At 41.7% G+C, this 27,538-nt stretch overlaps 1 protein-coding gene across 2 annotated transcripts in view; it reads left to right on the forward strand.

Moving 5' to 3' along the window:
* Positions 1 to 27,156, forward strand: part of PRIMA1 (proline rich membrane anchor 1) — an 81,252-nt gene extending 54,096 nt beyond the window's left edge. Inside the window, exon 4 of one of the 2 annotated variants that reach the window (XM_067547098.1) lies at positions 27,031 to 27,156. In XM_067547098.1, the coding sequence (XP_067403199.1) occupies positions 27,031 to 27,130 (100 nt within the window). In that variant the 3' untranslated portion in view covers positions 27,131 to 27,156. Of the gene's footprint in view, positions 1 to 18,805; positions 18,988 to 27,030 lie in introns of those variants that run through there. The other variant, XM_067547097.1, reaches the window with a different exon arrangement.
* Positions 27,157 to 27,538: the final 382 nt, after the last annotated feature.

The raw sequence follows: 27,538 nt of genomic DNA on the forward strand, positions 1-27,538 counted from the left end.
AAACAAAACACTTTATTACTTTGAACATGAAGAATCTTCTGGTATGATTGAACAGCTTGTTTTTTGGAAAGTCTGAGAAATCACCAACCATATTTTTTGTTTCTGTTACTCTCATCTGTCCAGAGAAAGATAGAAGAAACACAATATTTTGGAGTATGCCAAAGGACATGAAGGGAATGAGGCAGGTTCCATTCTAATATGTTCTCTGTTCCCAGCAGTGTCTTTTCATAGTAACACTTCGTAAACGTGCTTTGTCTTGGTCTGTGTGTTATGAAAAGCATGCCACTGGCCTTTCTAGACCAGCTAGTCCCTCCAAGCCTCCTCCTCCCTCTATATCATTATTCATCTTTGGCACCTTCTTGACTTGACTTTGGCACCTTCATCTTGACTTGACACTTTTTTTAACATCACACTCTACACCTGAAACTGGAGCTCACTTCTTGTGCACCAAGCAATCTCATGTCTTCATGAAGCCTTCCATCACTCTTGCAGCCTGCATCCTTTCTCATCTGATCATTATCCAGCATATCCTATATTTCTGTGGCTAAATTAGATTGTGAACTCTTTGGGGCATGAACCCCCTCTCTTCAGATAGAGGCATAGTCTAGTATAAGCACAGAAATCAGAACCACTCTTGAATTCCCATCCTTGCTCTGACACTGACTTTCTTTGTAGGTTTGGGTGAGTGAAAAGATGCTAGGGGTTCCCTAGGCTCTCTGAGTGGAACTGGAGTAGTTGTGGAGTGGATGCACCCCAGCCGGACACCCCAGGAAAAGTTTTCCTATGAGTTTCTAACTACTGCATGTCATCGTGACAGCTACACGACCCCTGCAGAGGGTGCAGCATTCTCTCCACTCCATGCCTGACTGGTGTAGAGGAAACCATGGTTATGACCCTCCCTCCTCATGCCATTTCATTCCTGCACAAGCACTAAGAGGGAGCATGGCTTTTGTTCCCTGTCACAGTGTAGATGGTCCCTGTATAGTCAAGATGGGGAGGGCAGAGGTTCCTTGTACTGTTTTCCCTTGTTCACTAGGGCTGGGACCAGGAACAATCTGGCTCTCAGTTTCCTCGTCTGTAGAACAGACATAATAAATTTTACCTACCTCCTGGGCGTGTCATGGGGATTCAGTACCTGATGCTTATCGAAGTATTCAAAAGGTACAAGTGTCAAATATTATTATAATTTCATACATTCTTTAAAATCTTGCACATGCTTCCGGCACTCTAGATTCTTAGACCGTTAACTCTCTGGGAGAGGGGTCAGATCTTCATGTTTGTACAGCACCTAGAAGAGTAGAACCTTGGTTCTGGTTGGGGCATCTGCGCATTACGGCAATATATTTATGGCATACTATTACCATTAAACAGTAATAACTCTTGCCATCAACATACATTCCTTGTTTTGTGTAATTAGTACAAAATTCAAACATTCTAGCCAGCCCGGTCACAGAAAAAAAGAAAAATCTAAATAAAAAACATCCAGAGCCATTTCACCTATGATTTCTTAGACGAAATGGCTATCTAGCATGAGAACAGATACCACACGGCAGCCTAGTATACATGAAAAATACAGATTATATTTCCCTCAGAGTGTGAATAAGGGAAAAGTCAGTGGCAGGCCCACAAGTGTTGCATTGCCAGTGGATATTGCTGAAAATAATCTTACTGCGATAACCTTCTGGAATGTTGGGCCCACAAATGCAGTGAGTTGTTTAGCCTTCACCATCAGTGGTTGCTATGTCATGTTTGTCTGGACCATGTTGTTGCTAAGAGGAAGCTGAGCAATGAAACAACAGGAGTCTAAGGTGCAGTAAGCGATAAAAGTTATATTCAGGAAAGCTTGGACAGAGGTTGATTTGCACAGTGCTTGGATCTACTGTATTAGTCCCTCACTTTCATAAGAATCACATTTAAAGCAGGAAAAAAAAAAAAGAAAAATCCTATTGTACTGAGGCTTAAATCTCATTTGATGGTTTCAAAGGGGCCAGATTCAATCAAACTCTGTCTGGTGTCTGCAAGTTTTTGTGAGGAGAAATGAGGGAGTGACCATTCTCAATGCAACAGTAACTCAGCATCATTTTTACTGAATCTGGATCAAAACGGCATCTCTTCGTTAAATTCAGTGGCATTACACCAGTGTAAAACTGATGTAAGAGAGATTGTAATCAGTCCTTCTGTTTTCATTTCCATATTTGATTTAATAGCAAAGTGTATCAGTCAGCTTTAATGCTTAGAACACTGGCAAGATGTGCCAGACAAATTGTATGATTAAAAAGACATGCCAGATAAATTATAGGCTTAAAAGGACCTACATGGGACAAATTTCCAAAGGGAACTCAAAACAGTCTGGAAAATTGTGAGTGCAGATTTGATTTCTTGCATATATAATTTTTCACAGCCTAGTTGTGCACCTGAGAAATTTATATTTGCATGCAAATAGTATTTGTGCATGCTAATTGTGACATTTGACACCCAATGGCTGTCACTATACTGTCTGTATATGCACATATTGTTGGCATGCACTGAGCATCAGGAGAGCTCACACATTGTGGGGTGTCATGCTTGTAATGTGGTTATATATTTTGTAGCAGTACTCTCATATTTTGGACAGAAAGAATGTTAAGTTGTTTTCAGTGGCTATTAGTTTCTTTTTATTTTCTTGGTGATGGAGTGGTAGTTTTTTTTAATGAAAGATCTTTATCATCTGAAATTATGCAATGGCACATTAAAATTATTCAAGGACTGGCCAAATTTAAGGACTGGCTCTTACGTACCAAGAGCCGCCATTATCTGTAACATCTTTCGTTCAAGAATTTCTAAGAAATGTATAGAACACTAATACCATAGGCGTGCTCATGGGATGTGCCAGGTGTGCCCAGGGGTGTCATATAGCAAGATACAGGGAGGCATCACCGAAATGCATGTATCAGTGCAATTTTTCGGTGGTGGACAATAGTGAAGCAAAATTGACAAGCTGCCGTGGCAATTGAAGGATCAGGGCGATTTTTCCGCAGAGAGAAAGAGGCAATGGGAAATTGAAATGTGAAACTGACAAGCTGCCGCAGAAATTGAAGGAGCTGGCAGATTTTGCATTGGTGGCTGAAATTGACACCCCTGAAAATATCATGAAAATTCCCTGGATGCACACCCTACTCCCTGGGTGCACACCCTAATGAAATGTGCTGCGCACGCCTATGACTAATACACAGCCAGTTATTATTAGTGATGTAACATAACAACTGTACCAGCATATCTGAGAAAATGAACAGTTCAAAAACAAAAACATTTTTAGTTATTTTTCTAGTGCGTCTCTGTAAAGTCCTGTCACTCCTTCCCTTTCCCTTGAATGGGTGCATCCTGTTTAGTAAATGCAGATAATTCAAGACAAATCAGTAAATCGGTTAGGATGGAGGGTGGGAGAACATAGAAATGTGACCATCTTGGTATTACTTAGATTGTGCTCAAAATAATTCAGTGTGAGCTTGTTGTCTAGGTGGTCCACATCCTCAGTTGGTGTAAATCAATATAATTTCAGTGAATTCAATGGAGCTATGCCCATTTAAATCAGCTGAGTATCTTGTTGTCTCTTAAACGCCTTTCTACATTCCCTTACAATGTAAGCACCTAGATCAGTGATTCCTAACCTGTGGCCCGGGGGCCAAAAGTGGTCCATGGGGGCTTTCAAAGTGGCCAGCCACTCCCCTCCCACTGGCTGCAGAAGGGAGCTGCTACCTAAGGATCCAGATGGTGAGCGTTGCCGCTTGGCTAAAAGACCGGTTCAGGCTCCTTGCTGAAGCCAAGGGGACAGAAGATCAGCACTTTCCTCCCCCTGGCTGTAGCAGGGAGCATGGCAAAGAGTTCCGTCTAGGTCCCTAGGCACAGGTATCCCTGCTGGAGCCAGAGGGAGGAGAGCACTGATCTCCTGTCCCCCTGGTTGCAGAAGGGAGCCACTGCCTAGGGACCCAGGTGGAGCGCAGAGGGCTACAGGATGCTTGCAGTTTCCCTGCTGCAGCCAGGGAGATGGGAGATGAGGGAGAAGGGAGGCAGCCTCCTCGCTGAACTCCTTCTGTCTGGCTGCAGTGGGGGTGTGGGGCGGAGGTCTGCTGGTGGAGACTGGTGGCCTTCCAGGGTTGTAAAAATGATATCTGTGGCCCTCGAGGTTGGGAACCACTGACCTAGATCATAGCATGACAGTAAGATTGGGGAGGCAGGGAGTAGACAAGTAAATAGGATTAAGCGTTGATTGGTAAGTAAACAGATTAAATGAGGGAGAGAGGGAGAAGCATTATATAATCCTATTTCTGTAACTCACTGGCATAGCATTGTCTTAGTCTTACTATAAAAGGACTAAGATATTTATATAAAAAGGAAAAAAATACTCCTGACTTCTTATGTAAAGCTAAGAGACAGCAGCCATCTCCTGAGACATGAAGGGAATAGCCAGCCTGAGCATCCCAAGTCTTTGTGCCATCTGATGCCCCAGGTATTGGACTTTCCAGATGTTTCAGATTATTTTTCTACATGTGAAAAGACTATATTAAAAATCTACCGCACATCCTCACTCTCTGAGATGACCTTTCAACAGCCCATTTTGCCCAGGGAAGTGACTTCTCAGTTCTGCTGAATTTGTGGAAGTATGAATCACTCTGTTTTCAATTGTATACCAAAGGGTTTGCAGACAAAAAATATTCTTGCTAAGTCAGCAGGAAAAAGCAGACCCATACTGGTTAACAATTTCACATAACAGATGTTTTGCTCATTCTTCTAACTTTGCTAGGCTACAACAATTACATATACACACCATAGGACAGGAGAATGATACCATAAATACCTACATATGCATTTCCTTAAATAGCTGCCAGATTCACCTGCAGATAATATTTTAATACAGGAAAACACTATGTCAAAATAAAGTAACTGGTCAAATTTAAACTGACAAAGAAGAACATTCATAGTTTAGGTCAGTGGTTCCCAACCTTTTTTGATGAAGGGCCACAAATATCATTTTTACAACCCTGAAGGGCCACCAGTCTGTCAACTCATAAAAAATATTGACGTATACACCAACTAGGACTGCAAATCACTACCTTTAAAGTAAACATTTGGATGCTACTGTGCTCATTTTTACATTCACTATTTTACACCTACAAATTACTCACACTATGTCACAAACTCACAGACAAAGCACTAGTGTAGATGAGGGACAGTCATTACACACTGAAGCACATGGCCTGTCAGCTAAGTAACAGTGGGTGGTCTGCTAAGTGCAGGCCAATCCGAAAGGCACTGATTTTTAGAGCCCTGCCCCTCTTCAAGCATGGTGGGTCCTCCCACAGCCCCTCTTGCCCCCCCACTGCAGCCTTCTTGCTGATCTCCCATCTCCCTGGCTGCAACAGGGAAACCACATGCGTCCTGTAGCCCTGTGTGCTCCACCTGTGTCCCTAGGCAGTGACTTCAGCAGGGACCCCAGTGCCTAGCAACCCAGGCAGAGCGCTTTGCCATGTTCCCTGCTACAGCCAGGGGGAGAGGAGTGCTGATCTCCCATCCCCTTGGGTGCAGTAAGGAGCCTGCATTGGTCTTGTAGCCCCACGGCAACGTGCTCTGCCTGGGTCCTTAGACGGTGGCTCCCTTCTGCAGCCAGCGGGAGGGAAGTGCTGGGCCACTTTGAAAGACCTGGTGAGCCACATTTGGCCCCCAGGCCACAGGTTGGGAAACACTGGTTTAGGTATTCCAAAGGGTCTAACCATCCAGCATATGACATTACCTTTACATGCTGCAGTTCCCAGGCCTAACAGGATGGCTTCAGGATGTACTAAATAATCAAGGGAACCTTGGACTGCCTTTTCCACATTTAGCTAAATGATCCAGTGGTACTCACAGGAAAAACACCCTTTATTATGGGCTGGACTGAGTAAATTACATAGCCTGGGGGAAGCGTGGAACCACTGGGGAAGGTACAATGTATCCTGAAATGCAAGGGAAATGTGTACCATCCATTAGAATAGCTCTTAGTGGGAGGATGGGAAGGTTAAAATTAAGCAACAATGTGGCCGATGAAGGATTATTTATTAGCCAAGCTGTGGAAAAAGTTCCAGCTAACTTATCTAGCTAGAAGACTAGGATATGGGACTGTGATGATAGAGATTGTGTAAGCAGAAGACAAATCCTTTATGAAAGCAGCTTCAATGTACATTGCCACCCAGAACCCCATTTCCAGGACCCAAACCCAGGTCCCTCCAACATGGAAGGGAGTCAGTCCACAGGAAATGCAATTCCACAGGGAGCAGTCCTTTGATGGGAGACCCCAAAGATGGATTTGGAAGGATGAGAATGGCCAGAAACCAGAACATCAAAAATCCAGTAAGTCCTCGGAAACATATTGTAGCCGGAATACCTTAGTTTTTTCCACACAAAGTTCATCTATAATTTTTTGGTCTTCATCAATGGATTGACTGAGTGCTCTGCCATCTTTAACCATAGCGCAAAGGCTCATGCATGTGTTGCTTGGCTTGTATTTCTAAGCACATCACAATGAATTTACTCTCATCGTGCACTTGGGAGTGAGGTTTGTGGTTGACCCCTGATCACATAATAAATATTCTGAGTTCCTGTTCTTACTCTCTGCATGAAACCTCATGCAATCAATTTTACCAATGTGTTTGTTGTGAGAAAGACAGGGTAATTTTGATAATATCTTTTATTGGACCAACTTCTGCTTGTGGAAGGGACAATCTCCCAAGCTACTCAGAGCTCTTCCTCAGGTCACTTGTTGTGTTATTTCATTTTGACCAAAAATGTACTGAACCTGAATTTAATCAAATTGAATTAAATTTGAGTAGGGACTAAAAAGAAAATTAACTGTACTTCCAGCAATAAAATTTGGCTATTAAAACACATCGGACCAACATCTTCGCTTACTTAACCTACATTTATCTTATTTCACATGTAGACACATTAGTTCCACTGTGAATAAGAGTGGCAGAATCCACCCCTTAATTTAAATAGAAGCTATGTGTGAGGGGGACTGGATGTCTCAAGAGTTTGGGTAATGGTATAAAATACCTTTTAGCTCTAAATTGTAGTCCAGCCTGTGGACTCTACTGTGCAATGACTTCCATGCGATAACTTGAGAGAGTAAGTGTTGCATAACTGAGCATTAAAGGCCTAATCCAAATCCCACAGGCGTCAATGAGACCCATTCCATTGACTCTAATGGCGCAACGGGGTCTCAGTCTGCAGTTACAGAAAGTTGGTGCCATCTGATTGCTATTTAATGGTCTATGTGATGTGGATTTGGTGGTCCCAGTTTGATTCCCAGTAGACAAGTGACTGTCTCATCAAAAGTCACTGCTACCACTTGTTAGCAGATTAAGGACTGAATCGGCATAGCAAATGAAAAATCCTTTTGCCCCTAAAGATGGTAGAATTTGAGGCACATCAGCAGTGCTGTGTGAGGGAAGTTGGCTCCCACACAGTATCTGTTCTGTGGATCAGCACAGGGCTCTGTTCTCCAGGGCTGTCAATCTGGAATTTTTATAAACACTGCACTTGCTCATAGCTATTAAGGCAGGGTGGGATGGGGTGGGGTGGGGTGGGGTGAGGTGGGAGGGGTATATTCCATCTTCTGTTTGTCCCCTTTAAGATTATACAAATTTAGCATCATGCTATTGAGGAGGAAAAGTGCTGCCATAAAAAAGAAAATGTCACTTTGTTACCCCATAACCAAGAATGACAGAAAACTGCAGAAAGCATTTCCAGATTTTTGTAATATCAGAGGAATGCTCACATATCACACAATTGATTTTCCATTAAAATGTTGTTCAGTTGTTGACTTCTAATTTACAGTGCATTGACTGAGAAGCCAATAAAAGCCTGTAGAACATTATGATCAGTCCTGTGACTCATTAATTTTGCACCATTAGCAATAAAGAATATGCCATTTTTCATGCAGTTGTACATTAGATTAGGACATGGGAATGTGTAGAACTCTGTATCCACCCATCAGCCTTATAAAAATGCTGCAGGTCTCTACGGTACTTGTCCCAACTGCAGAAGAACCAATACTGTAAGATTTAAGATGTGATTTTCAATTCATGCCAGTTCTATGCTGGTGTAACTACGTTGGCTTCACTGAGATTACAGTAGATTCTGCTTATTATCTTATTAACTGAGATTCTGAGGTTGCCAGCAAAAAGTTACCATTATCCGGCAGCTGCTGATAAACAGAAGGGCAGGTTTGTGCAGCTACAGCTTAGAAAGGAAGTGCTGGGACATGCCTTCTCTGGCTGCAGCCTCACAAACCTGCCTGCAGTCAGAGCAGCAGTGGGAAGAGGGGCCGCAAGCCCAGTGCCAGGGCTTTCCAAAGGGAGGGGAGGCTGAGGGCAGTGTGGCAGCAGGGGAGTGGGGACTCTGCAGGCTTGCAGAGCTGTATGGTACCTCTCCCTATGGGCTGGGAGGAGAGGCTGGGGCAGGGCAGCAGTGAGAAGAGGTACTGTGCAGCTCTGTGGGCCTCCAGCACCCCTGATTTCCATGGAAAGCATTGGCATCTGATCTGCAGCCCTGCTCCCCATTGCTGCCCTGACAACCTCCCTTCCTAGCCTGCAGAGTTAGGACTCCAGTTGGGGCTCTCCCGTTAAGCAATGATATGGGCACCCCATCCCCTTACTTCCTATGTGGTCCCCAGGCGCAGAAAAGTTTGCGAAACTGCAGAGAGGGAAGGAAGCGCGGGGATGTGCCAAGCACTCATGTTCTAGCCTTTCCTTCCCCGGCTGAAGCCCCACAAATCTGTCTGCCAATGGGACCATTTTTCAAAACAAAAGTTCTCAACAAGTGGCATGCCGTTGCCAGTAGCAATATCCCATGAACCTTAAAGTCAATGGGAGGGGTTGTTCCTGGCAAAATGTTGCTATTGACCAGAAGGTGTTAATATCAGGGTTACTATTAAGTGGCATCTGCTGTATTCCCAATTTGTACCAGTGTAGTTAAGTGGAGATGCAGGGTCATTGTAATGATTTGAAGATCATAGAATCATAGAATATTAGGGTTGGAAAGGACCTCAGGAGGTCATCTAGTCCAACCCCCTGCTCAAAGCAGGACTAACCTCAGCTAAATCATCCCAGCCAGGGCTTTGTCAAGCCTCAGCTTAAAAACCTCTAAAGATGGAGATTCCACCACCTCCCTAGGTAACCCATTCCAGTGCTTCACCACCCTCCTAGTGAAAAACTTTTTCCTAATATTTAACCTAGATCTCCCCTACTGCAACTTGAGACCATTGCCCCTTGTTCTGTCATCTATCACCACTGAGAACAGCCTCGCTCCATCCTCCCTGGAACCCCCTTTCAGGTAGTTAAAGGCTGTTATCAAATCCCCCCTCATTCTTCTCTTCCGCAGACTAAACAAGCCTAGTTCTCTCAGCCTCTCCTCATAAGTCTTGTGCTCCAGACCCCTAATCATTTTTCTTGCCCTCTGCTGGACTCTCTCCATCTTGTCCACATCCTTTTTGTAGTGGGGGGCCCAAAACTGGACACAATACTCCAAATGCGGCCTCACCAATGCCGAATAGAGGGGAATGATCACTTCCCTCGATCTGCTGGCAATGCTCCTACTAATGCAGCCCAATATGCTATTAGCCTTCTTGGCAACCAGGTCACACTGCTGACTCATATCCAGCTTCTTATCCACTGTAACCCACAGGTCCTTTTCTGCAGAACTGCTGCCTAGCTCGCTGGTCCCCAGTCTGTAGCTGTGCATGGGATTCTTCCGTCCTAAGTGGAGGACTCTGCACTTGTCCTTGTTGAACCTCATCAGATTTCTTTTGGCCCAATCCTCCAATTTGTCTAGGTCACTCTGTATCCTATCCCTACCCTCCAGGATATCTACCACTCCCGCTAGCTTAGTGTCATCTGCAGATAGATTGATAGATAGATAGATAGATAGATAGATGTTATCTGCAGATAATAGGGTCTGTTGCCAACTCTCATAATTTTACTTGAGAACTACAATAATTGGTGTTTTTCTTAAAGCGCCAGCTCCTGGAGTCAAGTTAATACGTGAGAATCTTGGCTTTCATTTATTTTTTAAAGTAAGTTTGTAGCCCTCGTGATTGTGGAGAAAACCTTGAAATCGTGACCTGAATGTACCCTAAAGACTCCAAAACCAGAAGGCAAATAATAGAACCTAATATGTTATTTCTGTAATAATCTCATTTTTTAAACCAATCTCAAGTGTTTTGGGGGCCTGATTTGTGATTTTTGAATGCTTGGGGCTGAGAGAACTGGTTCCTGGAGATACACTCAGCGCAGTTTGTAGGAAGAGCCAAGATGGCATTTAGCCTGATCTTTCTCTGATCCTGGGTTCAATCCTGTCCCAGTATAATTTACAGCCAGCTCAAAGCTACTCTTTGTTACAGGCAGGATCCCGCACCAGCAGTCAATGATCACTACGGTGCGGGGGTACCCCAGACATACTTGCTTTCTCCCAGGAATACTCCTTGAGATGGGAAGAGGGTGACACGGAATAATGACTTTGACTGTCCACCACCAAGAGATTCCTCTTATACAAAAAAACCCCCCAAAAAACGAGAGTCCTGTAGCACTTTAAAGACTAGCAAATTTCTGCAGGCATAAGCTTTCGTGGGTTGCAGCCCATGAAATCATATGCCTGCAGAAATTTGTTAGTCTTTAAGGTGCTACAGAACTCTCGTTGTTTTTGCTGTATAGAGACTAACACGGCTACCCCTCTGGAATTCTTATACAAAGGGAACTTTAAGGGAGTAAGTTAAGCTGGTTTAATAGCTGTTTTTGCCACTGGAGAGGTGTAGAACATCTGGAGGGGAGCCAGTGGGGCCTGATTTCTCAAGGACCTGAACAACTGCAGCTCCCACTGGTTTTAACTGAAGACGTGGATGCTCAGAACTTCTGAAAATCAGGACAACACTGCAGAATACCACAGGCCTGAATTTCCTCCCTTACATTGCTTTTGCCTCCACGCAGGTCTACAGTGAGGTACTGTGCTTTTTACAAGTGCAGGAATACAGTCATGTTTGCAAGGACAATAGGATCCTCTTAATTTACACATATTCCAATTTAAAGCAAAATGTGCTGATAAAGATAAAAAGCTCAATGTCATTGCTTAGGCACAGTCCCTAGAAATGGGTGGTATGGAGCCAAACTGCCCCCAGGGGAACACAGTCTCTGCAGGCCTACTGCTACACCCCTTTATAGGAACAATTTATTTTGTTCCTCCCTGCGCTGCTGGCAGGCTATACTGGCCAGTGCATAAGGTACAGGAAGCAACAGTGCCAACTCATGTCTACCGCTACTCTGGGGGCACCATGCATCCCAAGAGAATAAGGAGGGGACAGTCCTTGTGTTCCCCGAAGCACAAAGGCCGCAATTCTGCCTGGTCATTATATTGATTGTGGAATTACGATGATTTGGAACCATCAACAACCATCAAATTGTACAGTAGCTACCTGTGTAGCCACATGATCTTATTTTTGGGACCCCTGTCCCCTTCTCCTCCACAGTACATACTGGTAAATATTTTATAACGTTACTGTGCTGCTAACAGGTGATAGTTCTCTTCTCAGGAGAGATCCTGGACAAAAACAGCAGAGATGCTGCATTGGCAGAGTTATGGATGGAGGGAGTGAGAGTATGCTAACATTTGCCCTGATTCTCCATACACTTATTTCAGTTTTACACTACTATCATTCCACTGATTTACATATAATTATTCCTGATTTACGATGGTATATCAGAGTGGAGAATAAGCCTCGTTTTGTCTGGCTCCAAAGAACAGGGTATTAAACAGCTATGTCAAAAAACATTTGTAGAGCTCCACTGTCCTTATAATATCACACAACCACCACACTTTATGCTAAATCCCTGTGATGGGGAAAAGTACTCACAGAAAGGAGTAAAGACTCTGGAACCAAGTCTGTGTTAGCCAGAAAAAACCAAGAATAGGAAAAAGGTCATTTCCCATTCTGGGCCTTTGCACTAAACTAATCATGTGAAGTGGCTCAGATAGAGAAATAATGGAGTTCCTGTCTTTGATGTCTGCTTTTTGAGGCAGCAGTATGAAGAATGGCCATTTTCTTAGGAAACAATAACAAAAAGCTAAGCTGAGCTTGCCATTCATTAGCTGTGACATGAGGAATCCTGGGCCCCGTCCCCCTTGTACCTAGCAGCATCATGACTGAGTGCAGCCAAATTCTCCCACACACTTTGTCTACTATGCTTCTCTATAAACATTTTAAATGGGTTTAATGCTGATGAAAAATGTTGCTCTGAAAGCCTTTAAGACTGAAGCTCTCTCCAACCACAGAAATGGTTCAGCAGATTATGAATTCTTTGGGGCTGAGACGGTTTTTGTTAAATGTCAGTACAGTGCGTAGCATACTGGGGCTTCTAGGTGCTATACAATACAAATAATTAATAATAATAATGGGCATTAGAACTGCAGGGTTCTCCACACTACTCCCTGCCAAAGTGTTGTATTCCTGATCTGAAAGAACCACCTCTGTATGTGAGATGGAAACAAAATCTCCATGTTTATTCAATCCTCTGCCTCTGTTCATGCTGTCAGGAAGGTCTTAGTGGAGAGAAAAGAGGTTTGAGGTAGACATGCAAGCACTGAAAAGGCAACTCATTTATACAGACCCCCAAACAACTACTAGAATCTTGATACCCATCTGGGTTGGATTCAGACCAGTAATCTAGAAGTATAGAGTTTGTCCTGCTGTTCATCCTTCAAACTCCCCATAACCTTTCTACACTATGGGCTCCATTTTCTGCACAGTCAGAGCACAGTTATACCACTGGCCTCAAAGGAGTTACTCCAGATGTACACCATAGTGTCTGAAAGCAGAATCTAGATCCATGGGCCCAGTTCTCCTCCCATACTGATGTAAAGGAGAAGTAACTCATTTACAGCAGACTGCCTAGGGAGGTTGTGGAAGCTCCTTCACTGCAGGTTTTCAAAAGGAGGCTGGATAGCCATCTGTCTTGGATGGTTTAGACACAACAAATCTTGCATTTTGGCAGGGGTTAGACTAGATGACCCTTCTTGTCCCTTCTAACCCTATGATTCCAGCTCCATGGAAGTCAATGGATTTCCGCTGGTATAAATGTGAGGTTGTCCCAAAATGCAAAGTATTCCTCTTGGTCAGAAAGGCTAACTTATTTAACAACCTTAAATTCTCTCCTTTCACATTTTTGTTTTTAGTTTCCTTGAACATTGGCACTGGTTCGTACTCAATCCTTCCTGAAGAAAACTATTGATGTCAGTGGGAATTTTTGCTCAAGGAAAGACTGAGTAAGGTCTTCAGAATTTGGGCTATTGTGTTAATTCCCCCCCAAAAAAGTGATTTTTTTTATTTTTGCAAGGATGGAAACTACCAAGACCTGTGGTCACTCTGTACAGAAAATAGTCATTATTATTTCAGATCTAGAGCTTTGCTCCTCTTTATAGACCAAAAGCATCAATCAGCTTGTTGCCTACATTTACCAGGGTCTGGTCCCTTCTCAGTGGGCAACGGGATGCCACAGGAGTTACATATGTGCATCCAGAGGCCTAGATCTCTAACAAATACAGAACTAAATTATACCTCAAGGATCACAGTTGTGCTGGGAATGGGAAGGAAGTACAGTGACTGAACGGCACTATGCCTGCCTATGGTATAATGCCTCCACAATCTCAGCATCCCAGTGCTGTCCACAGGAGCAGGATCTTGCTATATCCCCAGGGCCATTCAGGACTGATGACAACACTATCTAAACAAAAACACCTGGAGCCAAATTATTGGCCACCCACTACACGGATATGGTGTGGGTTCCTGACATCCTTTCTCTGCTTTACTGCACCCACCCACTGATGAGCATAATTTAGCCCATAAAATGTGAGGATCAGCATGTGGTAAGCAAGGCAGACTATGTTTCCCATTGTAAAGACAGCCCTCTAACTGAGAACGCATCTAATCAAGTAATCAGTAGTGCTACTCCTGTTTATAAATAGCCTTTACTGTTTTCGCTTTCACTGAGAAGAAATAGCCTGTTCTCATAGCTACCTACATTTTCATGGGTCTCACCCACATAAATCCAATAAATGAGCAAAGTACTAATTAATACTGAAGTCGTAATGGTCTGTGTAATGCTTATTTTTCAGATTTAATTAGTGAATGTTTGTAAAACACTTTGAAGATGAAAAGCACTATATAATTATTAAATAAAAAATAAGAGCAGCCATCATTCAATCTGTACTGGGGGAAGAAGGGTCTAGAAAATGTTACAGGAAGAGAATGAGAAGGTTCTCATTTTTGGCTTCTAGTCACATTTTTGCATTTGCATTCTAATGCATAATGTAATGGAATTTCCATATTACTGACACATAGGGCAAAATTTTCAGTACCTCCAAGTTGGCTTGTGTGTGTGTGTGTGCACCCACTGTTAAGCATACAACTGATCACACCCACAAAACCTACATTTGCCTGCAGAGGAGCCCAATTAACTAAACTTGCTATGGCTGTGTGGGTATAACAGCTGGGTGGTCTGCCCCTTGAAGGGTTAGAGGGTCTGGAGCCAGCCAACCCTGTTCAATTATTAGACCCAGGGATCATGTGATCCCTATAAAGGGCTACAAGAACCCAGTGAGCAGAGCTGTAGGTGCAAGAGAGAGATTGTCTCTAGCAGCGTGCCCTGGAGCAGGCCTGGCATGTTCTCCTTCCAGCACCGAGAAAAACAAGGGGAAAAGCCTCTGGGAGCTGTAGCACAGGGATAGGTAGAGGAACTGCTTTTGTTTTGATGATTTGCCTAAATTTTATATTTGATGAATCAAACCATGTCCAGCAACAGGCTTGGGCATGGCCATGGGTCTTTCCTGAGCTGGGGAGATTGGCCACTAATCCTAAACAGTGCAAAACAATAAGTACGCACACACTCAGAATCTGGGTTTGGGCTTAAAGCCTCTTCCACCATTACGTACACACCAGGACTCTGATTTTAGCTAGCGCAGCTGCCTCCAGTATTGCAGATGAAATACCCACTTCATGCTTGTCTGTCCTATGGCACATCACACATGGGGAACACAGAAAACTCTTTTCTGTTACCGCTCCTGTTCCTAATGGATGCAAGATCATTAGGAGAGACAGTGGGAGTTGTGGTGCATTCAGCAGGCAGATGTCACCCAGCTTTACATCTCTATTTTGTAAAATCCAGATGGTGCAGTTGAGTGATTCATCCAATGGCTGGCTGAGATTAGGGATTGGCTGAAGCCTGGGTAGCTGAGACTCCGCTTCATTAAGACTGAGGTTAAGATGCTACAGGGAGTTTTCTTTACTACATTCCTGCTCCACTCAGACTTACCACAAGCTATGTTGCACCAGCATGAATGCAAACCATCATCACTAATTAATAGTTGAAGCAACTGACAGAGTAAGGGATTTGAGAAGGAAGGGTGATTGTGGTTAAGGCACTGCGCTAAGACTCAGGAGACTTGGGTTGAATTGCTTGCTTTACCACGTTTCCTATCTACCCTTGGGCAAGTACTTAATCTCTCTTTTCCTTCTTTGTAAAATTCGGGACAGTTTTCCCCCATTCTTGGTCTGTCTTGTCTATTTTAATTGTAAGTCTTTTAGGGCAGGATCTGTCTTTTACTACGGTATGTCAAGTACCCAGCACAATGGGGTCCTGATTTCAGTTAGGCTGTCTACATGCTACCATACGTCGATTAAAAATGACTTGCCCAAGGTCACACCAGAAGTCTGTAGCAGAGCTGGGAATAGAATCCAGGTCTACTGGGCCCTAGTCAGAAGAACATGTGTCTTCCCAGTGATGGATGGTTATTTTGCCCATCTTTTTCCAAAAACATAGATACAATTGCAATGTGGGATCCCTTTGGATTTCAGTGTTGTTTGTGATGCTTCTATTCCATTTCCGTTCCAGAGAAGCTGCCCTTCCTTAGGCACATAATATAGCATAATTCACTGCTCAAAACAGTTGAGGTATAATGCTGTATATCAAATCTCTTTAGTCAGAAATTCCTTTCTGAGTTCTCTTTAGAGGGTTTTTTTTAAAAGGAGGTGAAGGGGGAGAGTAGACTGAGGTTGGGTTACTAAGTACTTTTGTTTTTGTTTTTTTTTAATGAAAATCAGCTTTATTAAGTAGCCAGTATTAGGATGATGCTTCCTCTCTTTATAAAGGCTGGTATCCTGTGGACAATAAGAAAGGAACAGAAGTGAAATCCTTCATTTTAAGGGAGAATACTTAGTTGTAGTATGAAATATGATTGAATTATCTCTGGCTGTCTAGTCCAGATTGTGTTCTGTCATAGCACACTAACATCAGATCAACTCCATTGTAGTCTGTGGAGTTACTCTGGATTTACACTGGTGTGAGAATAATCTACGTCCCTCCCCCGCCCTCCCCCCCCAACTTCTTTTAGGTCTCAGAAATGTTATTTGGCCAGATCTTCCCTTCAGGTGTACCCCATTGATTTCAGTGGACTGGAATCGGTAGATCTGTGAAGGAAGAGCTTAGACAATCGTATTTTATACTCTCCGACACCTTTGAACACCAGGTCAGGAAACTCATAAATGCTGATGAACAGCTGAAAAGCAGCTCAGCTAAAAGTATTTTTTTCCCTGAGAAAGCCCCTGGGTGAAGGCAGGATATTCAGTCCTTGCACAGGAAGGGGAGATTTGAACACTATGGAAGAGTGTGATGTATCCAAATTGTAAATAACTCACAAGCCTTCAGAACCTGATAAAATTTACCCTACAAATTGGTCAGCTAAGAACAGCCTTCATAAAGAGCCAAGTTCAGGGTACAATACTGGTAATTTGAAAATGTATGAACAAGGCTCTGGGGTTCAAACAGGGTAGAAACCTAACCTAAGAAATAAGGCAGGTGGGGCCTAATCCAAAGACCATTGAAGCCAATAGTCCAATGTGACTTACAATGGTATGAAAGTATGTTTCCTCACTGTCTTCTTTTCTTTTCCTAGTAGAATGGGGGCACACAATTTTGAAAGTCTGGGTTTTTTTGTTTGTTTTTTTTTGGGGGGGGGGGCGGGGTCAAATGGGAGAGAAAAAAGATCTGAAGACATATAAAGTGTTTGCTGCCTTTCCTCTGTAAATCTGATCTGTCACACAAAGACTTGGCCAAGGTCAGGGCAATGAAAGACCAGCTGAAATGAGATATCCCTTTAACAATTTGGAAGATTGTTTTGAACCAGAATACCAGTTACCTACCAGAGGCACCTGACCTCTCTGAATGGGGAGTTTGGGGGCCAAATTGACATTACACATAACTGGCATAGGTAGAATCTTCCTTATTTATGTCTATTGTCTAAAAAAATTTTCCACATTACAAATAAATTCACTGTTGGCTGAATAAATTAACCTTGAACAGAGACTATTATTGTGTTCCAGAGGATCTGATTCTGGTCTGTTATGCTGGAGTAAATTAGGAGTGAAGTTATAATTCAATGGAATTACAGCAGAACCTCAGTTTTATGAACACCAATCTTATGAACACTCAGTTATATGAACCATTTTTGGAGGAACAAAAAGTGTCACATAACAAAAGTGATGGTGAAGAACAAGTCAACAACCTTTCATATTCTGATATCTTCGGTGCTTTAGAAACTGATTTGCCATAGTTTGAATGACAAGAACAAGGTGATGCAGCGTACCGACGGAAATTTATGCATCCTATCTATTGTCATTTTGAGATATTCAGTTTTATAAACTCCTCAATCAGTTTGTAAAATAGGGGTTTTACTATACACTGATGTAAAACTCAGATCAGAATCACAGTAAATATTACCTACAAAGTGTCTGCTGGAATATACAGTGTATACCAATTTTGGTAGTAGGTCTTTATTAGTGAGGATGAGTATGTGATCATCTTTCTTAAGATTCCAGTTGATGGAGCTGATTCTCCTTTTACTTACACCATTGTAACTCTACTGACTTTACTAAATGCATTCCTGATTTCCACTGGTATGACAGAAGAGAAATGTATCTTTAATTATTCAAGTGTGGTGAAATCAGAGTTAAACAAGATTGATTTTATAAAATTTTAAACTTATATTTTAAACTCTTCTACACTAAGATCCCTTTACACTACTCTGGCAGTTTAAAGGGGCTTTAAAAGTGGATTTATATTACATTTATGCCAATTTTAAAGCCCCTTTTATGCTGCCAGAGTGGACTAAAGGGGCCTTATATTAGTAACTCAGAACTCGACCCATATGGTCCAAAACAGGATGTAGTTGAAATGTACACCTATCTAAATCGTACATGTAATGTCATAGAATCACAGAAGCGTAGGACTGGAAGGAATTTCAGTAAGTCGTCCAGTTCCCACTACTCAAAGAAGAACTATGTAATAACTAAGATCATTCATGACAGGTATGCATCTAATCTGTTATTAAAAACTTCCAGTGACGGAGACTCCACAACCTCCCTAGGCAATTTGTTCCAGTCCTTAACTACCCTGACAGTTAGGAAGTTTTTCCTAATGTCCAACCTAAACTTTCCTGGATACAATTTAAGCCCATTGCTTCTTGCCTATCCTCAGAGATTAACAAAAAACATTTTTTCTCCCTCGTCCTTGTAACAACTTGTACTTGAAAATTGATATAACGTCTTCTTTTCTCCAGACTAAACAAACTCAGTTTTTTTCAATCTTTCCTCATAGACTGTCCATTATTTTGTTTTTATACTAATTCGAGAATAAACTAACAGGACCATATATTGCAATGATAAATAAAAACTGGGACAATACTATTTTTTTAGGTACAGAATCCTAAACCTCTGGAATATCCTGGCTAGCAAAATTGGGAAGCTGAAGTGCTTGGAATATGTACAAAAGCCTTGGGAGATTCAGATGATTGGACACTGACAGAAAATTGAACAGTACTGCGCGTGCTTCTGAAACTTGCACGGCTAAAGGTGCCTTGTATGGTAATTGTAGAGCATTTTCTTTAGAAATGGGAGGTGATTAAGCCGGTAATCACTTCCTATGAGTAATTAATAATATGACAGTTACACCTTAAGACCTCACTTGTTGAGCTCTGGATGCAGATTGATGGCTGCTATGGGGCCATTAACTATTACATTTAATAAAGAAATGTTAGTGTTTCATAAACTCCTTCACACTTGGCTCGATTTCTCTCTAAAGATCTTCACAAAGTCTGCAGTTTCATGTAACACAACCCTGTCTATGTACAGTGCAGTATTTTTATATGGTGAAGTTGTTCCTGTTCCAGAATTTAAAAAATGCTGCACTAGTGGCAAACTTGTGTGTGCATATCTGTCTAACTAGCGTATAATTCTCTGCATAAAAACCTCCCCCTTGCCACAGCTACCTAATGGCAAGCTTCTGGCCTGAGACTCAGACTCCTTTCAAGGATTTCTCTGGCTTGCCTCCAAACTATCAAGATTGTCAGTGTAATAGTCAGGTAAGGACCATTGTTACTAGGAACCTGCAGAACTACGAGCATGAGGTAGCTGGAAGCTGTAGCTGAATCATAGTGCAGCCATAAACATGGGATGGGATGGACAAAGTAGAAATAAGACAGAAGGGTCCTGACCAGCTAGATTTCAGCAAAGATAGTTCTGGAACTCTTCCTAATAACTGTTCACAATCACATCAGGTTTGCCTCTAAGCAAAAAGCACATAAGCCTATGCACCACTAAGTCCTACCTAAGCCTCATGTGGGGGGCTTAAATTGGACTTAAGCAGCACATAGGCCTTTTATGGTCCTTCTGTTCAGAGATGAATTTCTCCCTTAAAAGGAGAGGACATATTTTTATAAATTGTAAATAGCAGAAAGAAACCTGGATGGCTGGAGGTTGCCGAAGGGGTCAGCCAAAAGGACGGCTGTCAGGCTTTTTATTTTCCCATTCCCTGACACATTGACTAACCTGTTTAGAAGAGATTTGCCAGACTGATGTAAAATCCCCACACACAAACACTTCTAAAGTAACTGAAGAATTGGGCTTGCCCATTAGTAGTTTGTTACACTGCAAAACTAATGATCAGCAATGCTTCCCTTAAGACAGAGAGAAGCATGGAGTATTCATGTAAACTGTAAGCCATCTGCAGTATGCCACTGGTGAGTTGCTAGCAGAGGGACAGTGGAAATGGCAAGCAAGTGGTTCCTTATTTCTATTATCATTCTTCATTATCTTCTCCCCACTCCCATCTCCTCCTTGTATTCCATTTTCTTGCCTCTGATGAGTCCCTGGGTACGAGCAACACCTCCAGGAGTGTTCTCTAGAGACTGCAGCATTGGAGTCAGCAGAGAAGAAGAAAGTTGCTCAAATGTGGTATAGTTATAGTACATGTGACCTTCTCGTTCCTTGGCATCAGCTGTTCTAAAGAGAAACCTCCCTGTAAGGCCACTAAGTGCCTGAAGCTCCAAGATCAAGACGTACTGGAAAAGAAACTCCAGCAGCACAGATCGAGTCTGATTCCCCAAAGCTTTCTAAGGTACCAAACATGCCAATGAGAGAGCCAAATCCTGAAGTCAATGAGACAATTTACCGAGGGTCATGGTGGATTCTCCATCACTGGCAATATTTAAATCAAGATTGGATTTTTGTAAAAAGAGATGTTTTAGTACAAAAGGCATTAGTTGGGGGAGTTCTCTGGCCTGTGTTACACAGGAGGTCAGACTAGATTATCACAATGGTCCCTTCGGGCATGTGAATCTGTGAAGTTCACAGTAAAAGTAATGTATTGGCTTTTGTGTATCAGCACTGCCCTCCACTGGAAGGCATGTCCGACCTGCTATAATATGTGGCTGTTTCCTTCTAGTGGCTGGAGTCTAAAAATCATGTAGGTAAAAAGACCATGTCTTCCAGTTTTACTCCACAGTCACAGGAACACATCATGTCTCAAGAACTTCTAAAAATATCCTGTTTTTTTTAAATTCCTTCAGTCAGAATGTTCATATTTTGTATAACTACAAATGTCTGATAGTACTGATATAAAACGTTCTGTGCAGCCTCATTCACTTTCATCACATAGTGAGTATGTGTTTCACGCCAACCATTATTCAAGGCCAAAGCTCCTACACTGCAATATGAGTGTGGTGAGTTAGGGAGCCAGCCTAGTGAGTGCAAAATCCTGCTCTAGCCCCTTGGGATGGAGGGGAGATAGAGAGTGGATACCTGGCAGTCCTCTGTCATCTGAACCAGAGAAAGTGCAGGACGGGTGAAGGAGCTGAGGTCAGTCTTTTATGGATCTGCTCCTTTGCTCCAGGTGGAGCTTTTGTGACTCCCATAAAACAGATCTAAAGAAGACACACTGCAGATCACTTGAGTATTTCATAGTCTTTAAAAATGTTGCCAGAAAAGTGTTCTTTTTAAAAAAAATTGAAATATGGTTGCCCTACATGTAAGTCCTAATACTATTACAACTGGCACAAGCTCTTTAACTGTAATGATAGAGATCTGAGTTTTTTGCAGTTGAAGGTTCTGGGTTTCATTGTTGTCTCAGAAAATAATGGTCTGTGGTGCAGTAAAGGTCTCTCTGCAGCTGGTGCTGTTCACAGATCATTTAGAAAGCAAATTCACTTCTCACCATCAGTCATTATCAGTGGTTCATGCACGTTGGATGATTGCTCTTAACATCCAGCACTCAAATTATTTGTCTTTGTTGAAATTTAGATGGCGTCCCTTTGTTTTCTTTAGACTTATGAATATACAGGTCACTGATATGTAATGAGAGAGATTGTCCAATAAAAGAAATGTCATTAAATAATGGTATAGAACTTATTCCTCCAATCCTGTCCTGCATCTGCTAAATCAGGATGTTTTAAAACAGGCCCATTACGAAACTGTCAGTTTATCTATATTTGCAGAATAGCAATCTAAGAAGTGAATGGTTTTGTTATTTTGTATAATTCCAATGAAAGTCATTTATTTTTTTCTCTCTCTAAATCCAGGCTAGAAGTTGTAATTAAAATATTCTTTGAAGTGCTTGTTTATAAATAATACTGTCACTTCCCTTACTTTGCCATTTGATGAATGACAGATACCACAGAGATTCTGAAGGGAAGGTGGGACACATTCCTTAAAGAAACAAACATGTAACTGAGAGCACAGGAGAAACCGGACAACCCAGAATTACAATTTCCAATTCTGGTTTACATGGGTTACTTGTAGAACTGTTCTCTTGATGCTTGTATTTATCTGCTCCATTTTCTTCCTCCATGACATATAATTCTACTTAAAGGGACACTGCAAAAATTACCAATTATGGACTTGGTTATCTCATTTATACCAATGTACGTCACTAGTAACTTCATTGAAGTTAACAGCTACACCAGTGTAAAATTGCTGAGAGAGGAAAATTCATTACTATGTTTGTAACACCACCTTGATTGTTAGTATTGAAAGAAAACAAAAAATCTTATGTACTTTTCACTATTTGGGCTATTCGTTTACTTTTTCCATTCTATGCACTTTGGCCATTGACAGCAGACGTTTTTTGATCTGTAGACTTCACTGTTCGGTTGCTATGTGCTAGCACAATGCTCATCTATGCTTGGTTTTCTAACATAGCGGAGGAAAGTTCAATCCCTTGGCCTTCTTTCCTGATGGTTGATTTCATTTAGGGCCTGATCCTGGAGTCTGCTCCACTCCCTTTGTACAGTTCCAGTAGCACAAAGGGCTGTGGACAGCTTGGGAAGCCAGGTTTACTCCCCCAGTTCCCGGCCCAAAGCCGGGATGGGGGTTCAAGGATGGAGTTTGTTTTCCTCCAGCAATCCTGGGCCAACAGAACAGATCCTCATGGGTCATTATTGAGGTTGCTTGAATTTGTGCTATGGCCTGAAATGACCCCCAGCTGCCTCGAGGATTGAGTGGAGGAGGGATGGGGGGTGGAAGAAAGATAGTGACAAGCCACTTATACCCTCCCAGATATGCTGGCTCTTTTATCCACTCCCCCCTCAAAACATATTCTATTCATATGAAATAGTTTTTTAAGCAGCCATATCTTGGAATTGTGCCACATTAAAATACTACTGCATCCTTTTACTCCTGTGTGCTGAGCTCAATGGAAAGAGAACCTGCTTTCATTTCACAGAGGCACTGAAAACACCATTTTTGTGTTTTTACAGTAAAGAAAAAAATTACTTTTTTGAAGTGTTAGGGGAATATTGAGTTTCAGAGCCTGATCCTTTTAGCTGCTGTGAGTTCTATACATGGAGCCTTTTCAGCACCAGGCCGGGTGATCCTTCACTGTACAGAGAGACTCCAACTCCCACTGAGGCCCCTGAACATCTCACAGGCTTGGGCCCTACATTTGTAAATGAATTAAATGTTGCTGTTCTGAACCACATTTTTATTCCCATTTCTAGCTGCTCCCATCTTGAAATGTTAGTAAACCTGCTTGCAGCAAATATTGCAAAGCATGATAATCTCTTGTTTAAATTACTAATCCACTGAGCTTTTATTGTTTTTGTCCAGCAGGACATACACATCTGTTCAAAATCATGCGGCAATGAGATAAATAGGGCCAGACCCAGCACTGTATAAAATCAGCATAGCTCCACACAAGTCAGTGAGTGGAGCTGTGCTAAATGCACACCAGCTGAGGATTTGGCCTGAAGGGTTTTGTAAAACAGGCAGGCTGCTTTCACTGGTTAGCTAAGATCAAGTGCCTCAAATGCTTTTCCTGCAAGAAATTTGCTGAAGAAAGAGCATAAAAATGCGTTGTGTTTGCATTTTGGCATTGCAGAGAGCTAGCACAGAAGAGGATGTATATTTATTTGACAACCATGATTTACCATTCAATGTTGTTGGAAACTAATCTTAAATAAAAGCTTAACATGTGAAATGTATCATTAAATGGCTGTTCTGATGCTCTCTTTATTTTAGGATACATGCATATTAAAACATGCATGGTGGAGAGGTTATTATGGACTCTGACTTTGAAGCACCATTTCACGCATGTACCGGGAGCCATAGTCACCTGCTTTAAGCTATGCACAGCTGCATGCATATTTCATTTGAAAAAACTGTTCCGTATGAAGAGTACACTGCTCGATTTGCTGCACACCAAGTTCTGTGTGTAGTAAACAATACAATAAAGAGATGCAAACTACTTGTTAGAAAACCACCTGTTTCTCCTGCCACTGAGTGAGTATCATGGGTGTGACGAGTCCCCCACTTATAACCTCACTAATCTGGAGCATCTCCATTATCATGAAAAATAATACTGAGGCGGCCATATATAAATAATAGTGCTATAGCACATCATTTTAAAGGTGATTCAGCAAGTTTTATACAGAGCGAGGTGGAGAGACAGACAATCTTATCAGACGCTAAACGGGATAAAAGTATTCCCCTTATAGTATGCTATTAAAAAAATGGAATACCATTGAATTAGTCAATGGATGGATGGATGTCAATGAAGTTAATAATGAATGCCTAGAAAAACAAGAGCCCGTGATCTTAGGCCTCATATATAATGGCAGTTTAAATATTGTAGGAAAAGGATGATGGAATTTAAAACAGAGTCAAAATCATCAATCTGGTAAATTGGTATAACTCCATTAAATCAGTGGAGTTACACTGGTGTAACAAAGAGGAGAATTGATCCATAAAATTCATATAACTACAATATATTTGAGGATAAATTGCCTGAATTGGTTAACCATAACACTCCTCCATAACCAAACAAAAATATCATTCTGAAATTTATACATCTCAAATTGCTGTATCATTGAGATTCAATAATATAGCTGTCCTGCTTTACTAATATTAATCCTAAAACATTATTAATATTAATAATTTACTAATATTAACTCTAAAAGCTCTTAGAAATACTATGTTTAAGTATGTATTAGGGCCAGTCATAGAGCCCATCTATACATCTCTCTGCTTAACTGACTTTGGAGCAGTTTCACCCATTGAAAGGTAGGTCTTTCTGAACTTCCCAATGACAATTCTAAGAAGAATGGAACAGCTCTATATAGACTTTATGCTTTAAAAAAAGGGGAGAGAGGGGATAGTGAACATGAGATGGTAGTAAAGAATAGAAAAGCAAAAAGGGACGAAAAGCGACATAGGGAGATGGGTATCGGAAGGAGGAAAGAGAATGGAAAGAAAAAAAGAAGAGTGAGAAAAAGAGCTTCAAAAATGGAAGTGAAAGAAAGAAAGAGAGAAAGAAAGAAAGATGGGGAGGCAGAAAAAGAGAGAGAATGGAATCAGAGAAAAGTAGAAAGGTATTAGATACAAAAAGATGAATGAAAGAAAAAGATGGGGAATAGATAAAATAGCAAGTAGATGTGGTCAAAACTTCCCCCTATTTTTTGACAATGATAGAGCTGAATTTCAGATTTTTAAAATAAAAAAAATTGGAGTTTTGAAAAAATTGGAATTAAAAAAAAATTCACAAAATTGTTCCTCTGTGTTTTTAATAGAAATGAGAGGGCAAGAGAGAAAATGCCTGGCACCGTTAGGTTCTTCATTCCTCTTCTCAAAGGAATGGCAGATGGGTTGGATGCTTTTTAATGTAACTAAATATAGGTGTAGAACCAGACGTACATGTGTTTCAATTATAGACAGGCGATCACATAAATCACCAAAAAAGATAAAAGCTTTGTAGCCTTTCCTTCCAACAGTATTGATTCTCTAACAGCCGGAACCACAATTAATATTAACAAGTCTTAACTCTTATCAGGTAAGAAATGCAAAAAGGTGTTGTGTGTACATAATGACTGGAACAAATTTGTTGTCTTGTAGTTGGCCATCATAAACCTTTCAACTACCTTTTCTTTTCCCTGCTGAAACTGTACTGTATTGAATTGTATTGGTATTAAGTGTTTATTTCTGGTTCTTTATCTTGCAAAACATCTCAAAACAATACCAGAGACTTTAAGGGCATATTATGTTTGCTCCTCTAGTCCTCTTGGCCATACAAAACAAGTAGAAGTGCCTTAAACTAAAGGTAAACATCTGTATGTAGACAAGTAGTGCTTTTGCTCTTGCCATATGATACACCTTTAACATTCACGTTTACATGAAGGGTGTATCACTTTGGAGGAGAGAATTCATGGGGGAGATTGGATGCCTGAAAAATGGTTATCCTACATTATGCAAAATATTCAACTATGAAACTTGTGCTCAAGTATCTCTCTTCAGGGACCCTTTGAAATACAGAACAGAGGTGTGTTTGCTCAATGGTTGCTTCAGTTACTTATTGGTAGAGTTTTCTACACCTGCAGCACATTTCTGGAAGTGCGTCACTACCAGAGCTGAAGGTGTAGACTCAGTTACCAGCTGATGACAGTTATAAAGAGTGGGAAGCTCAACTGTTAGCCTGACCAGACTGAATGGCTCACAATATGCACAACTTTTCACCTTTAAGTTGCTAGTTCAAATCTACCCCATTTTGTTACCAAGTGAAAACTGTCACATTCTGACTGTTCAGTAGGTTATGTGAAATGAGTTGAAATTCAGTTCGTCACGGATATGTTTCTCCATCACCGTTTGCATTACGTGGTCCTTTCAAGAGAGAGGCCATGGATTGAACAAGCATGGAGACAGAACTACTTTCTTAACCCAAGGTGTGCTCTCTCCAGCTGAAATTTGAGGCACTACGGTGGCAGGCAGTGTGAGGAAACTTGCAATGCCCCTGCTCAGGATGTACTTGCTCGCTAGCTAAATGATCAATTATTTTTCCGAGGGCTGTCATTCCCAGCAACCAAATGCACTCACATATTTAAATACTGATTGGGACTGAAAAGTCAGAGACCCTATGATATGACATAAGTAACTGAATCAACATGTTCTAGGGAGAGGGGAAAGCTGAGGGGAAACAATTGCTGATTTGACCAATGTTCAGAAAGGGGTAAAATTAAACATTTTGTCTAGAAAAACGCTCTAATTATTAGCCTAGGATATTCAGAAATCTCCTAGTTTTCAGTCTATATTGGTAATGAAGATGTTTCTCTGTCCTTTCCTCTCTCCTTCCCCATTTGTCATTGAACCTGTGATTACCCAAGGAAACCACTGAGAAAAGAAGAGAATGGAACAAGTCAAGCTGAATATGCAATGACGTCCTCCCAAAACAACAAAACAGTTGATAACAATGCAGCTGTATAATCCCCGAGACCCCTGCAAGATATGGGAGGTGTTAAACTTTAAAAGCACACACACAGAGTATGCAAGGTAGGTGAAATAAGGAAATGAATGGAGCTCTGTGACCAAGGACTTCATTTCGGGATTAGTACACACATCAGTTACTCAGAGAAGAGAAGCAGACTACTCTTCAGCCTTGCTGATTGTCAAAGGAAAGATAAACTTGCCAATCAGGGCTACCCGGAAAAAAAGATCTTACAAAGGCATAATCACTGCATGCCACAGACATCTGTTGAAAGCAACATCATGATGCCTCCAGGTTCTTCTTCCCTTCCCCCCCCCTCCCCCGCCCGCTTTATTTTTGATTGTACACAAAGAGCTGCTTAAACAGAGTCCTTTGATGTGAAGGTGATATGCCAGAGTGGCAGCAAT

This window comes from Emydura macquarii, unplaced genomic scaffold, assembly GCF_026122565.2.
Source record: "Emydura macquarii macquarii isolate MOO-44397 ecotype Brisbane River unplaced genomic scaffold, CSIRO-AGI_Emac_v2 contig_1229, whole genome shotgun sequence".
Classification (NCBI taxonomy): domain Eukaryota; kingdom Metazoa; phylum Chordata; order Testudines; family Chelidae; genus Emydura; species Emydura macquarii.